The sequence below is a fragment of the Vicia villosa genome, linkage group LG7, assembly GCF_029867415.1.
Source record: "Vicia villosa cultivar HV-30 ecotype Madison, WI linkage group LG7, Vvil1.0, whole genome shotgun sequence".
In the NCBI taxonomy this organism is placed as follows: domain Eukaryota; kingdom Viridiplantae; phylum Streptophyta; class Magnoliopsida; order Fabales; family Fabaceae; genus Vicia; species Vicia villosa.
In genome coordinates this window covers 21437640-21454289 of record NC_081186.1, presented here as the reverse complement: position 1 = coordinate 21454289, position 16650 = coordinate 21437640, and the positions used below count along the sequence as shown (strand labels likewise).

The window sequence follows — 16650 nt, the reverse complement described above, 5'->3', positions numbered from 1 at the left end:
AACAAACAAAGGCTAGGATCGACTCGCTAGGAATGGACCAGCAATAGGTCTAGCAACACCCAGTATATGCTGCTCCTACTGAAGACCCTCAAAAGGTTATAGAGAAGACTATAAAGGAAGAAAAAGAGAAGCTCAGACGAGAGTACCAAGAAGACCTGAAAGCCCACAAGCTCCGACTGGAGAAAGAAACCAAATATGAGTTGAGGACCATGAAGAAGAAACTGGAAGAAGAGACCGCTCAGAGAATAGCAGTTGAGACCCAACTGAAAGGAAGTCACCTCCGCACCGCCCGACTAGCTGAAGAGAATGTCAAGCTCAGAGATCAAATGATGAGTGAAGCAAGTGCACTTGAGAAGACCTATATCCCAGAATGCAAGGGGTGTGACGAACTTAGGGATTGCTGCAAGAATCTAGACACGCAGTTATTCCGAAAGGATGAAGTGATCCAAAGCCTTGTCAAAGGAAGAGATCGGGAGGCGACTAAGAAGCTGTTTGACGAAACAAAGAAGTGGAGTGACGCCCATTTCAGACAAGGAGGACCTTTGTTCTACATTGAGATGAATTGATAATTGAATTTGTTTGTAGATCACCACCAGATTTGTTGGATGGGGTCTCTAATGTTCTTTATATTGAAACATTGTTATTTGTGTATGAACCTACTCGCCTTAGGGAGCTGTTATGAATGAAATGAATTGCTTTCCGTTTTCACTTGATATCTCTCTCATCACGTTGTTATTTGTTCTTGACCATCAATTCGATTTTGGATACTCTGAAAATGGCACTTCACATCATATGCACACATGCACCTCATGCACATCATGCACAAACAGGTACATCAGATGATGTTCTTATTGGACTGGATAGGTTTTCTCTTTCAGCAATTGCACCTCCACCTACACATCGCTACTACACAAGGGCTAATCGTTCAGTGAAAATGGATCAGTTAAGGGATGATCTTATCCAGATGAGAACTCAGGTTACTGCTCAGATGGCTCAGTTCATGGAAGTCATGCAAAACATGGCTGATCGCCAAGAAGAACTCAGAATCAGGATGGACACAGTTGCTCAGGTTGTCGCGGATCCCCCACAAAGAAATCCTGCTGATATTCGTGTCAATGGTGAGCCTGTGATCGGAGGACCTGGTGTAATTCCTCCTGCTGCTAATCAAGGTAATCCCCGTGGGCCTCCCCAGCCTACTCCTGAAGGGCAAACCACACAACAAATCAGAAGGGCTGCTGCTATCCCCGTGTTGGAAGAGGACCGACATGAGGACTTGTTTCCTGAAAGTGAATGGGGATTTCCGCATGATGCTGGAAGAATGTTCAGAGGTCTGGAGGAAAGGATGAGGGCAATGGAAGGCCAAGGACTTGGTATGGACATTAATGACTTGGGTTTGGTTCCTGGTGTCCGCGTGCCGCCGAAATTCAAAGTGCCGGATTTTGAGAAGTACAAGGGGAATACTTGTCCCAAGACCCATGTCCGAGCTTACTACCGCAAGATGCATGTCTATTCTGAGGATGAGGGGCTGTTGATGCATTTCTTCCAAGATAGCCTAACTGGGGCATCTTTGGAATGGTATATGAGGCTGGAAAGAGCTAGTATTCGAAGCTGGAGAGACTTGGTTGATGCCTTCATAAAGCAGTATCAATATAACGTTGACATGGCACCCAATCGCACTCAATTGCAGAATCTATCTCAGAAAGCTAATGAGTCCTTCAAAGAATACGCGCAAAAATGGCGCGAGTTGGCAGCCAGAGTTCAACCACCTATGTTGGAGAGAGAAATGATGGACCTGTTCACCAATACTTTGGAAGGTCAATACTATTCTGCTTGTTCTGCATCCTCGAGTTTCGCCGAGTTGGTCATGATTGGTGAGAGAATTGAAAGTGGAATCAAGGCTGGTAGAATTCAGAATCCGAGTGCTGCTAGTTCCTCTTCTGGGGTTGTTGGAAAGAAACCTTATAACGGGTTTGCCAAGAAAAGAGAGGGTGAGACGAGCGCTGCTTATTATGGTAAAGGCAAAAGCCAGGCTCATCAACAAGTGGCCGCCGTGACTATACCGAATGTTCCATTTCAGCAACATCAGCAACGAGGGTATACTCCGCGCCAGTATCAACCAAAGGCACCTGAGAGAACTTTTGACCCGATCCCGATGACATATGCACAAGTATTGCCATACCTCCTCGACTTGAAGTTGGTACAATTGAGAACTCTAGCCACTCCTGCTAAGTTGCCTCCTAATTGGGATGCTAATGCAAGGTGTGAGTTCCACTCTGGAGCACCTGGGCATAACATTGAAAACTGCAAAGCATTGAAGTATCAGGTTCAAAATCTTCTCGACTCCAAGGCCATTGAGTTCACTCCTACTCCAGGGCCTAATGTTGTTCAAAATCCCATGCCCCCTCATGGGTCTCATGCTGCAAACGCCCTCGATTGTGTTGAAGACACTCGTTTGGTTAAGGACGTGACTAAGTTAGGCTCTCTGTTGCCTTTACTGAAAGTAGAATTATTGAGAATGGGGCTATGTGCTGGTTGTGGAGAATTGTGTAATGATTGCATGGCCACTTCCTCAGTTTGTGATAAAGTGAAGAATGGTATTCAACAGTTGATAGATAGCGGGTATCTACAGTTTGAGCGCGTACGACGGCCCGAGGTATTCGAGAATGAAATTAATGTGGCATCCATCCCCTACACTCCTGCTAAGATCCCAATTCCTGCTAGAGCACCTCCTTTGGTTATTACATCACCTGGTCCCGTTCCGTATACTAGTGAGAAAGCAATCCCATGGAATTATGGCGGAGAAGTTTTCTACCAAGGGGCCAAGTATGAGATTAAAGCACCGGTTGAGAAAGAAGATGTTGATAATGTTGTTGGCATTGGAAGAATGACAAGAAGTGGTCGTATTTTCAATCCTCCCCAGAGTACTCGCGATGACAATACATAAGCGCTAGCTCAAGCAAAAGGGAAAGGAGTGATAGAAGATACTATGGACCAGGGGCAAAGTTCTAATTCTGAGGACACTGTGGCCAAAGAGATGGAAGAATTCCTCAAGATCATCAAGAAGAGTGAGTATAAAGTGGTTGACCAGCTGAGTCAAACTCAATCTAAGATCTCGATCTTACAGTTGCTCTTATGCTCCGAGACACATCGAAATGCTTTATTGAGACTCCTAGGCACTGCCTTTGTCCCTCCTGAGATCTCAGTAAATCAGCTTGAAGGGGTTGTGTCTAATATCAATGCTGGAAATGGATTGGGATTCACTGATGTAGATTTGCCTTCTGAAGGTAGAAAACATAATAGAGCTTTGCACATATCTGTGGAGTGCAAGGGGACTATGCTATCTCGTGTTCTTGTTGATAATGGATCTTCTTTGAATGTGTTACCAAAATCGTCTTTGATGAGGCTAGACTATTCTGGTGTTGAGATAAGGCCAAGCGAATTAACTGTGAGAGCCTTTGATGGCTCAAAGAGGTCGGTGTTTGGGGAGGTTGATTTACCAGTGATGATAGGTCCTCAACTCTTCACTATTACTTTCTTTGTGATGGATATCCACCCGGCTTACAGTTGTCTCCTGGGGCGTCCATGGATCCATGCTGCTGGGGCCGTGACTTCCACATTGCATCAGAAACTCAAATTCGCCACTCAAGGGAAGATAGTCACAATATGTGGGGAGGAAGAGCATGTGGTAAGCCATCTTGCGTCTTTCAAATATATTGATGTGGAAGGGGAGGTCCACGAAACACCTTGTCAAGCGTTTGAGGCTGTCCAGACTATCAAGATCCCTTATGTTGAAAAGAAGAAGTTGGAGGCTCCTATGTCTTCACTAAAGGAGGCTAAAGCTGTGGTTGAATCTGGTCATCCTGAAGGATGGGGCCGAGTCTTGGATCTACCAATCAAGCAGGATAAATGTGGGATTGGATATCAGTTGAGTCAGAGTTCATCTAATGAGGCATCCAAGAAGCCCGGAACCTTCATTCCGATCAAGTTCTCTAGTGCTGGCATCGTCAAGGATCATATTTGCGCTGCTGATGATGATATGGATAGTGATTATGACATTGAAGAATGGATCAAGCCGTGTGTCCCGGGACAGAAGCTTCTCAACTGGTCATCCGAAGACATCATCTCAATGGCTCTTGATCAAAAGTAATACTGTTTGTTTTTGTTTATCATGCAATAATTCCTGTGTTCTGCCCAAGACACAGTGAACATATGTAGGGCCTCATTTGTTGTTTTTCAATGTTAAAATCATTAATAAAAGGACGTTTTTGCATTCAAATATTTTGTTCCCTGTCTTTCGTTTTTACTTTTATATTTTTAATTAATCAAAAAAAAATGGCAACGTTTCTTATTCATCATCATCCCTCCATTCTAAAATAAAGCATAAATCATAATCCATGCAGATCCACTTCTCCTCCAGATTCTATTGACAACGATCTTGCTATGCCTCGTCATGACTTTGACAACCCTATCTACGCCGCTGAAGAAGGGGATGAAGAAGATTGTGAATTGCCTGATGAGTTGGCCAGATTGTTGAAACAAGAAGAGAAAGTGATCGAGCCACATCAAGAGCCTATTGAGACGGTGAATCTTGGCACCGAAGAGACGAGAAGGGAGGTTAAAATAGGGGCTTCTTTGAATGAGAATGTGAAAGAAAAGTTGATTGGAATGTTGAAGGAGTATTCTGATATCTTCGCATGGTCTTACGAAGATATGCCTGGATTAGATACTGATATTGTTGTGCACAGGCTACCCCTTAAAGAAAATTCTCCGCCCGTCAAACAGAAACTCAGGAGAACACGTCCTGATATGTCCAAGAAAATCCAAGAAGAGGTTCAGAAGCAGTTTGATGCAGGTTTTCTTGCTGTAACAGTTTACCCACCATGGGTCGCCAACATCGTACCTCTACCTAAGAAAGATGGGAAGGTACGGATGTGTGTCGACTATCGAGACCTGAATAGAGCAAGTCCGAAGGATGATTTCCCGCTTCCTCACATTGATGTGTTGGTAGATAACACTGCTCAATTCTCGGTTTTCTCCTTCATGGATGGCTTTTCTGGTTACAATCAGATAAAGATGGCGCCCGAAGACATGGAAAAGACAACATTCATTACACCTTGGGGCACCTTTTGTTACAAGGTCATGCCGTTTGGATTAAAGAATGCTGGGGCAACCTATCAAAGAGCTATGGTGACTTTGTTTCACGACATGATTCATAAAGAGATTGAGGTCTATGTGGACGACATGATTGCAAAGTCCCATACTGAAGAAGAGCACCTGGTCCATCTGAAGAAATTGTTTGAAAGGTTAAGAAAGTTCAGGTTAAGGTTGAATCCCAATAAATGCACTTTCGGAGTGAGATCAGGGAAGTTGCTTGGTTTCATCGTAAGTGAAAGGGGTATTGAGGTCGATCCCACCAAGGTAAAAGCTATACAAGAGATGCCCGAGCCGAGGACTGAGAAGCAGGTTCGTGGGTTCCTGGGAAGGTTGAATTATATTGCAAGGTTCATCTCACACCTTACCGCCACGTGTGAACCTATCTTCAAGTTATTGAGAAAGAACCAGGCAATAGAGTGGGATGACAATTGTCAAAAGGCATTTGATAAGGTTAAAGAGTATTTGCAAGAGCCTCCAATCCTCATGCCTCCAGTGGAAGGTAGACCTTTGATTATGTACCTGACGGTCCTCGAGAATTCAATGGGGTGTGTGCTGGGTCAGCATGACGAGTCCGGTCGAAAAGAGCACGCAATTTATTACCTTAGCAAAAAGTTTACCGATTGTGAATCAAGATACTCACTACTCGAGAAAACTTGCTGTGCTTTGGCATGGGCTGCTCGCCGACTGAGACAGTATATGTTGACTCACACCACTTTATTGATTTCAAAGATGGACCCAATCAAATATATATTTGAGAAACCGGCATTGACAGGGAGGATTGCCCGTTGGCAAATGATCTTGACAGAATATGACATCCAATACACTACTCAGAAGGCCATTAAAAGTAGTGTAATTGCCGATTATCTTGCACATCAACCTGTGGACGATTACCAGTATATGTACTTTGAGTTTCCTGATGAAGATATAATGTGCGTGGCAGAGACTTTCAAAAGTCAAGATCAAGAGGAAGGACCTGAACCAGGGGCGCGATGGACGCTCGTGTTCGATGGTGCCTCTAATGCATTGGGTAATGGTATTGGGGCTGTGCTTACTTCTCCAACAGGTTTTCATATTCCATTTACGGCCAGGATTTGTTTTGATTGTACTAATAATGTGGCTGAATACGAGGCTTGCATATATGGTATTGAGGCCGCCATTGATTTGAGGATTAAAAATCTCGCAGTTTATGGAGATTCTGCTTTGGTGATTAGTCAAATCAATGGAGATTGGGAAACACGCCACCCCAACTTGATTCCCTATAGAGAACATGTGGTGAAATTGGCTCAATACTTTGATGAGATCACTTTTGATCACATCCCTCGAGAAGAAAATCATCTGGCTGATGCCTTGGCCACTTTGGCGTCCATGTTCAAAGTCAAATGGGATAATGAAGCACCCTCAATCGTGATCAAAAGGTTGGATGAGCCCGCATTCTGTGGTGTCATTGATAATGCGCCTGATGAGAAACCATGGTTTTATGACATTAAGAAATTTCTGGAGACCCAAGAGTATCCTGAGGGTGCTTCCCTCACGGATAGGAAAACTCTGAAGAGACTATCTGCCAAGTTCTTCATTGCTGGAGGTGTTTTGTATAAGAGGAACTTTGATTCTGTGTTGCTCAGATGCGTTGATAGACACGAAGCAGCAAAGATCATGCAAGAGGTGCATGAAGGATCCTTCGGTACACATGCAAGTGGGCACACCATGGCTAGAAAAATATTGAGAGCAGGTTATTATTGGTCGACCCTGGAACACGATTGTTTCAACCATGTGGTGGTATGTTACAAATGTCAAGTGTATGCAGATAGGGTTCATGTACCTCCGGTTCCTCTGAATGTGTTGACATCTCCTTGGCCGTTCGCTATGTGGGGCATCGATATGATTGGGGAAATTAAACCCACCGCCTCTAACGGACATCGCTTCATCCTCGTTGCTATTGACTACTTCACCAAATGGGTTGAAGCTGCTTCTTATGCAAATGTCTCCAAGCAAGTAGTGACTCGCTTCATCAAGCACCATATAATTTGTCGTTATGGGGTTCCTGAGAGAATTATCACTGATAATGGGTCCAACCTCAATAATAAGATGATGAAGGAATTATGCGAGAATTTCAAGATTACGCATCATAACTCCTCCCCGTATCGGCCAAAGATGAATGGCGCAGTTGAGGCGGCCAATAAAAACATCAAGAAGATTGTGCAAAAGATGGTGGTCACTTACAAGGATTGGCATGAGATGTTGCCCTTTGCTTTACATGGTTATCGTACCTCGGTGCGTACCTCCACAGGGGCAACTCCTTTCTCGTTAGTATATGGCATGGAAGCGATTCTTTCGGTTGAGGTTGAGATTCCTTCATTAAGGGTATTAACAGATGTGAAGCTCAGTGAAGCTGATTGGGTCCAGACCAGATTTGATCAACTGAACCTTATTGATGAAAAGAGACTAGCAGCCATATGCCACGGGCAAGCCTATCAAAAGAAGATGAAGAGAGCCTTCGACAAGAAGATTCGACCTCGACACTTTCAGGTCGGTGACCTCGTGCTCAAGAAGATCCTGCCTATTCACAACGATCCTAGGGGAAAGTGGACTCCGAATTACGAAGGGCCTTATGTCGTAAAGAAAGTCTTCTCAGGTGGCGCCATGATCCTCTCAACTATGGATGGCGAAGATTTCCCACTTCCCGTGAATGCCGACGCAGTTAAAAAATACTTCGCATAAACCTGATCAAAAATAAAAAAATAAAAGAAAAGGAAAAGATCAGGAAAAAGAATGAAAAAGAAATAAAGTACACCCGCTAAGTTGAAAACCCGAAAGGGCGACTTAGGCAAAAAAGGGGTCCTGGTGGATTGAAAACCCGAAAGGGCGGTCCAGGCAAAAGAGGGACAAAAAGCGAATGACTGCGTCGTGCATTAGATCCTCGAGCATAGTTAGTCACCATAATTGGAGGGCTCACAAGGGCAAAGGATCAATTCATTCATCCATTTTGGAAGGCAAAGCAGAAGGAATGTCGAAGATCTGCGAGGCATAGCAAGATTGGAACCCAATGGAATCTTTTCTTACGTTGCCATGTTTGTAGATTCTATTTTTTTTCCTTTTTGGTGGCCACCTCCTTAAGGGGCCGCTTCCTGGTGTACTCGCCTATGTTAGGCATTTCTTTTCATTAATAAAAAGATATTTCACTCAAAATTCCTACATTGTTTTATTTTTATTTTTACTGTTTTGTTTACAAAAGCGTCCAATTATTTTGGTAAGCATTGCATTTCTAACATCGAAGTCCTACAAAAGGAACATGAGCTAAAACGAATAGAATTGCTTAAAGATTTTGAGTACTTGGGATGATGGACGAGGTAGAACCATCATACCTGGGGCATATTTGCTTGATTTGTTTTGCAGGAACCTCCGATCATTCAGCATAGTCAGATGCCAGCACCCACGCTTCAAGAACCCAGAGGTCTCCTTTCCTTCAAGTACCAGAGTTTATTTCTCTGGAGCCAAGGCTCAAATGCTCCGCAGTGTTGATTAGATTCCCTTATTCTTCGACAAAGATGTGGAAGTTCAAAAAAGGGGAGGTGCAATCTTCAAAGTTTCCAAACAAGATGACGATACGGCCCCTCTGGTGTAAGTTCCCCCCTACAGAAGTGACATACTGGGGGTCGTCCAAGAAACCATCTGGTGGCCTTACAAAGTCAAGAAAGCAAAAAGAATCCCCACAGAGTTCTTCAAACAAAAGGGCCCTCTCCGATGTTCATTCATCCTCTCTTGCATATAGTAATCATCGCATTCACATTGCATCTACAAGAAGCGTAGCATTTCCATGAACATGGAGCATTACGCCGTGAAAAAATTCAAACATGCATCAATGCATAAGCCAAGTTTGTATGTGCTCTAAAGGCACAAGATAATGTATTCCCAGAAAAAGTCTTGTCCTCTTCCTCCAAGGTGGATTGAATGCAAAGTTAGTTCTCGTTAAGATCGTGTTTCATTGGTCAGTTTTCCACTTGCCGCGTTCAATAAAGTCTAACTAAGGTTAGCACCTCCTTTTTCTAAAGTCTAACTAAGGTTAGCACCTCCTTTTTCTAAAGTCTAACTAAGGTTAGCACCCTCTTTTCAAAGTCTAACTAAGGTTAGCAATTTGGTCGAGTCGTCTAAGGATGGTTCTTCCTTGTGGAGTCACGCTACGGTTGTGTCTTCTTTTCAAAGTCTAACTAAGGTTAGCAATTTGGTCGAGTCGTCTAAGGATGGTTCTTCCTTGTGGAGTCACGCTACGGTTGTGTCTTCTTTTCAAAGTCTAACTAAGGTTAGCAATTTGGTCGAGTCGTCTAAGGATGGTTCTTCCTTGTGGAGTCACGCTACGGTTGTGTCTTCTTTTCAAAGTCTAACTAAGGTTAGCAATTTGGTCGAGTCGTCTAAGGATGGTTCTTCCTTGTGGAGTCACGCTACGGTTGTGTCTTCTTTTCAAAGTCTAACTAAGGTTAGCAATTTGGTTGAGTCGTCTAAGGATGGTTCTTCCTTGTGGAGTCACGCTACGGTTGTGTCTTCTTTTCAAAGTCTAACTAAGGTTAGCAATTTGGTTGAGTCGTCTAAGGATGGTTCTTCCTTGTGGAGTCACGCTACGGTTGTGTCTTCTTTTCAAAGTCTAACTAAGGTTAGCAATTTGGTTGAGTCGTCTAAGGATGGTTCTTCTTTGTGGAGTCACGCTACGGTGGTGTCGCCTCTTCTTCAAGTCTAACTACGGTTAGCACTCTCCTTTTCAAGTCTATCTAAGGATAGCAATCTTTTCAAAGTCTAACTAAGTTTAGCAACTTGTCTGGTCCACCTTTGATACTATTCAACACCTTTGCTTTACCACAGAATGCAAATTTTGATGGTACTTTTGGGTATTCAATCCACTTTCACCTCTCATGTCTAGAACTTGTGTCGTTCGTACATTCACGTCCAAGCAGATTGAATAGGGGCAGCTGTTGCACCCCAAAATTTGCCCACTTATTTATTCCCAAATGGCTTTCACATCACATTCATGTGCATACCTCACCTAGGACATTCATCCATTACATTCATCCATATCACAATTACTGCTCAAGAAAATTGACAAAAAGAGGCTGAGGTTGGGGATATTCTTGGTAAAGAAGAATCAGATCTGAGGTCTTATTGAAGAGGATCATTTCCATTTGCATACTCCTAAAATCAGGGTTTTATTCTCTCCGAGTCAAAGCTCTGATTAAAAAGAATTGACCTTTTGAGTACAAAAATGCAAATGCTTGAAGAAATATTCACTGGATTCTCTTTGGTTGAAAGTTGATTGAGAATTGTAGGAAACTGATTAATCGGGAAATTCATCTGAAATCAGAAAAATCAGGAAATGTTGACTTTTTGGTCAAAGTCAAAGTCAACTGTCAAATATGGACTTACGGTGGAAAATCGGTCAAAGAAAGTCAACAAAATGAACAAAATCAAGAAAATGCAAAAATTACCAAAATTGGAAAATTAGTTGAAAATTGAAGTTGCCATAAAAAGAAGGTTCTATACTTAGAATAATTTTGGAAAGATTGGGAAATGGTTGGTCAGCTCATTTTAGGACCAGTTTACACGTGTTTCTAGGCCTCATTTCAAGACAAGGTCAACACCAAAAATGTTCATCTCATGGCCCTCTACAATGTTGTATTTGGGAGTTTTTTTATATGACATATGGATTGAGAGTTATTGAAGGGAGAAGTTGGCAAAATCACACTTATGCAAGTCAAGTAGCAAGGCAAATTTCTGGGCAGCAGGCAAGCATTTCTACGAACACGTGATGTGCCAAACTTCAAGCTGATTATAGGGAAGCACAAAGACTCATCAGGTTCACACTTGGTATGAATCTCCTCTACTCCATGCTCTCTATCCAGCAAGACAATAATCATGGAATTTGATTAAGTATAGAGTAAGATACAAGAGTCTAAAGTCATGCCCTGGCAATGGTGTGTGTTGGCATGAGTGTGAGCAAACAACCTGGGCATGCGCGAGGCATTCGATCGAACAGGTGGCATGCCAAATGTAAAGACAATTTTAGAGAGATATAAGCATTATGTGAGGTCAATTTCAATGTCGACCTATTCTTCCCCATGTCCTTTATATCTTGAGCATAAATTTGCAATAATTGAGGACTCATGGTGGAAGATATAAGCATGCAAAGTAAGCTATTGGTAAGCTGTATGTGGCATGGAAAGGGTTGAGTCACGCGCGCAGGAAATTGGCAGTGATATGCCATCAAGTTGCAAGCCATGTTTGAATAGGTTACAAGGGTCTCCTCTCAAAGCTCACAACACCAAATTTCTTCTATGCTACGCCCTCTTTGCATTGGTCATGAGTTTGGAACAAATGATGGCTCATAGCTAGAGATACATAGGCTGAAAGTTAGCTTGGTAAAGGTCGAGATCGGTAAGACGTCATGCTAGAAATCAATGGCTCACAACATATAGCAACACAACCTACAGCATGCTGACAGTACCAACATTTTATTCCAAATAACCATGCAACTCATGCACACATGAAAAGCGAAAAGGAAGTTTACTACAAATATACAAACTTGTTGATTAAGTTTAGGGGAATATCCACTACACATGAGTCACACCATAAGCCCTACACCATCATGCTATATAAACAAAACCCTTCTCAATGTCTCAGACGGGTATTCATTTTCCCACATTCTACTCTCCCGTTTTCTCTCCTCACTCTCTCATGCTTCTCTCTCTCTCTTCGTTTTCTTCTCTCCCAAAAAAGTTTGTTACACACTTGTAACAAACTCCATCGCTTTCAAAAGATCCACAGCAGAACCTCCACCATAAACCACCACCTTCATCCACCATAAACGAACCGCAACCTACTCCGATCAAAGTTATCTTCATCACCTTCTCCGATCCGAGCTCTATATTCGTTCTCAATCGTGTGACTACAAGAAAGATTCTCTGCTTTTCTCAATACGCGTCATCTTTGAGAGATTCGGAGCTACTTCAGCACTATCATCGTCAACCTCTCAAGGTACAGGAGCTTTCTCAATCTTCGACACAAGAATTTGTTCAGGTGAGCTCTGCGAACTCCTTTGCACGCTAGCTGCATGTAATAAATCATGTAGTGTTCATTCTTGTGCATTTTTCTGATTCTTGATGATTGGATGCGGTTTACTCTAAACAATTGCTGTTTGAACGTTTAGCTCGTATATTTGAGGTCTATGAATAAAGATGAACGCGCTGATGTACTTAGATTTGATTTTAGAAAAGGTGGATGTTAGTGATGGTTTCATGTTCATCGTCGGTTATGATGTTAGAGGTAAGATTGGTAAAAACTAATGCCGGATTCGTGTTCTACGTGAAAATCCGAGCAAGACAGTGGCGGATTTTTGATTTTCCGGGCGTTTTGGTGGTGGAGCTACGGCGGAGCTGAGTGAGGAAGATGACCGGAGCATCTCCGGCTCCGGTGATGCCCATGAAGGGTTGGGTTTTGTCCTTATTACGTGGCATAGTGCTATTGGTCCTCACTCCCAACTTATGGCCATTTTTGTTTATTATTAAATGATTGCAATACTGCGTGTTATGCTCTGATTGGTCCTTTATTGATTTTGTCATTTAGCAACTTAAAAGAAAGCTGACCCATTGATATTAGTCTATTGTATGTTCATGTCACGTTGCATATAAAAGCCATGTAATAAATTCTGAATAATGATACTTGAGGTATTAAAGAGAAGATAGTAAGAATGAGGATTGTGGGCCATGCAATTGGATCGTTAGATTGGGCTTAGTGATTAATTTGCTGATCATACACCTGAAATGCTAATACCAGCGCATATTTTGATAAGTGGGCTCGTCATTTGTTAATATTCACACCCCCGGTTTAGGCCTTTGCGCCATTGTAACTAGACCTCTGTTCATATGTTAGTTGCTAGAACACCCCCCCTGTTGCAGATTTAAAGAAATACAATAGTAGTTTTCTTTTATATTCTTTTACTTGTTGATTGATTTTTGCTTAAATAAAAATATGACAAAAATATTTTCTTACCAATTAGAATTTTTAGGAATGTTTGTTTTTCTTAGAACTTTAATTGTTGAATTTCTTTGAATTTTGATTGGTTCTCACATTAAAAAATAAATAGTTTTTAGTTTTAATTTTTGAAAATAGCTTTGACATGAATAAAAATGTAAATTGCTTGTGAACATTCTTCATGGTTAGTTTAGATTTTAATTCTTTCTTTTTGTGAATATTCTTCAATATTTTGTGAAATACCAAAAACGCCCCTAGTTGTTAATAATAACTCTTTTTAGTTAATCTCCTTTAGATTTAGTTTAGATTTTAAATAGGAATTAGAATAACATTGGATTAGAGAATAGGTTAGTGCCCCTCTTTCATTTCTTTTTCTTTTTCAACTCTAAAATACTTAATAAAAAACCTGACAAAGATCATACTGTGACTTTTCTGATGTGTAGTGAGAAAAAAATGATTGGGGCGTAGGCCCCGATGTACGTTCTTTCTCACATACTAGAAAAGAAATGATTGGGGTGTAGGCCCCGATGTACGTTCTTTTCTACTAAACGGAAAAGAAATGATTGGAATGTAGATTTCGATGTATTTCTTATCCGTTATTTAGAGAATCGATTGTGGTGTAGACCTCGATGTGCATTCTCTAAATAGTCAAAAACAAAACTCTTTTTCTTGGTGTGATCTAAGTCGCAAAGTAAATCTCCCTTAAAAAATACTCAACCAGAAAACATTCAAAATGATTAATAAAGGCTTTGACTTAAAACAGAGTAAGGAAGCGATGCGAAGCCCTGTAGAGGGTCTTCGTCATCGTGGAATTACACTAAAAGACACAAACCAAACTCTTGCTTTTCTTTTGCCTTGTTAGGCACCTAAGAACAAGTTAAGTCCTTTCCAAAATAGGCGTATAAGTCTCCAAAGGTCGAGCATCGTGGATTGTGACCTTAACCGCTGTTCAACTAAAAAACACAAAACAAATGGAAACTATGGAGCCGAACTACGGTCGCTCTGATTCCTTGTAAGGGATACGTAGGCATTGGGTCGCGGGGCCTAAGCGAGCACACTTGTAAATAATTCCTTCTTTTCCCCGTGTTTCTTTTGCATTCATCCGCATTTAGGTTTAGACATTAGATAGACACCCTTTAGATAGAAACAAACATAGGTGGATACCATCGAGTACGATGGGCGTTAGGGGTGCTAGCACCTTCCCCTTGCGTAACCGACTCCCGTGCCCTGTTCTCTGGTCGAAAGACCTTGTCCTTGTTTCGAGTTAGGTTTTCTGATATTCCTTTCCCGCGATGGGATGAATATATTAGTGGCGACTTTGATTCCATTTTTCGTGGTAGCGACACCCCTGATTCCATTTTATTTTAATTAGTAGATTTAGATTTTACTTAGCTTTTTACCAATTTCTTTTAGGTGATAGCATGCTATTTTTTTCTCTTATCCTTTTAGGCTTTAATACACATTTTTGACATATAAAAATGGTCACATAAAAATATTAGTTTTAGGCTAACTCTTTTAGTTCCTTTTGGTTAATTAGAATTCAATTTTTCTTCATATAAAAATTAATATAAAAATAGTAGTATTTTACTTCATTTTTGTACTATATTTTAACTTGTTACTTCATGCTTGTGTGTAACTTTGTACCATTGTATCATTCTTCATTTTTGTTTCTAATTGTGGTCTTTAATTTCCATGTTTCTTTGATTCCTAACCTTAGGTAGAAACCATGATAACATTAGGTAGAAATTCCCTTCATACTTAGGCTAGTTTCTTTTCCTTTTCAACATTAAAACATCTAATAAATATCAAAATAAAATCCCTTTAAAAAATACAAAGAAAACACTTAATAAAACATTAATAAAAAAGTGAAAATCATTAAAAAGGGAATGGAAGCTTGAATCTCCCTTGCTTTAGGGAATCATTCGAGTGCTTGGATCTCCCTTGCTTTAGGGAACCATTCGAGCGTAAGTTCCCAATTTCTAAAAAACACAAACCAAAGAGCAACTCGAGTCTCCCTTGCTTTAGGGTGCCACTTGAACGCTCAAACTCTTTTCTCTATCTCGCCTCCGAGGCATTCTTTAATCGGACACGTTATTTCCGCTCCATTCCCAGCTTAAGACTCCAGAGGTCGAGCAGCGGAGTGCGAATGTAACTTCGTCCACTAAAAAACACAAAAACAAACAAAAACTAAAGAGCCGAACTACGGCGCTCTGATTCCTGAAAAGGATACGTAGGCATTGGGTCGCGGGGCCTAAGCGAGCACAACTATTTAAAAACCTTATTTTCCCCGTGTTTCTTTTCTTTCATTTGCATGCATTCCCTTAGTAATTAAGCTTTAGATTTATACACCCTTAGAATAAAACAAACATAGGTGGATACCATCGAGTACGATGGGCGTGAGGGGTGCTAGTACCTTCCCCTCGCGTAACCGACTCTCGTACCCTATCTCTGGTCGAAAGACCTCGTTCTTATTCATCCTAGGTTTTCTGATATTCCTTTCCCTCTTTGGGATAAATATATTGGTGGCGACTCTGTTCATTTTCGCGAGCGTGCGACAGTGTGTGATGCATCTTTGAGGCTATATTGGTGACATTTGGTGAATATTTGATGGAAAATTCGTGCACATTGATATTTGAGATCATAAGGTGTTTATGTTATTGCTTGAACAAGGTTTTATGCTTCATAATGCTGTTTTTTTGAAAGTTGCGCGCAGGAAATCAATTTCCTACATAGGGAAATCGATTTCAACCTTGTTTTTGTGCCAAATTTGAAGTCTACACTCAGGAAATCGATTTCCTACAGAGGAAAACCGATTTCCAGTGAGGCAGAATGTTGTTTTTGCCTTTTTTATGCTTGTTTTGCCTTCCTTCTTCCTCTACCTCATTAATATCATTGGATCTAGGATGTTGATAGGTTTGAAATGACCAAGTCCATAATATTAGATGAATGATATTAATAATAGTGTGAGTTGATTTTACTTTATGCATTTTTGTTCTTCTTCTCCTTCTTTTTTCTTTTGATCGATGAAAGTCTTAACACCTTGAGAATTCTTATGGATTCTTGGTAAAGACTAGATCGCTACCTATTTTATTTTCGTGCGGTATTGCTTTCAAAGAGTGATCTACATATCGCTTCCCTCGCATGCTTTAGCATATAAAGTTTTGACCGGCCTCGTTGTAGGGTGATTTCTACATAAATCACTTGGCGATCTGCTTAACATAGCGCAACATTTCGCGTCCCGAATAAAAAAATATCAAACATGGAAGAGAATTGTATGCGGTTGATTTAAGACTTACGGAAGTTTATCGTGTAGTCGCTATGATTTTATCAAGCTTCTGATAAATTTCCATTGAATTTAAATCCGAGAACATCCTTCACTCACCACCGATCTTTATTACTAACTTTGATAACATCCTTGACAAGTTTCAAGATGGTTATCTTTAACATCTAACAATTGACTTTAATTTCCGCATTTTATTATAT

At 41.1% G+C, this 16650-nt stretch overlaps 1 protein-coding gene across 1 annotated transcript; it reads left to right on the top strand.

The window, feature by feature from the left end:
* Positions 1-934: 934 nt before the first annotated feature.
* Positions 935-2944, top strand: LOC131618752 (uncharacterized). Its single transcript, XM_058889916.1, has one exon. The coding sequence runs from the start codon at positions 935-937 to the stop codon at positions 2942-2944; it is 2010 nt and encodes a 669-aa protein (XP_058745899.1).
* Positions 2945-16650: the final 13706 nt, after the last annotated feature.

What these genes read in the sequence shown, in the direction of transcription:
- LOC131618752 (XM_058889916.1), top strand. Translation starts at nt 935, where the DNA reads ATGGATCAGTTAAGGGATGATCTTATCCAGATGAGAACTCAGGTTACT.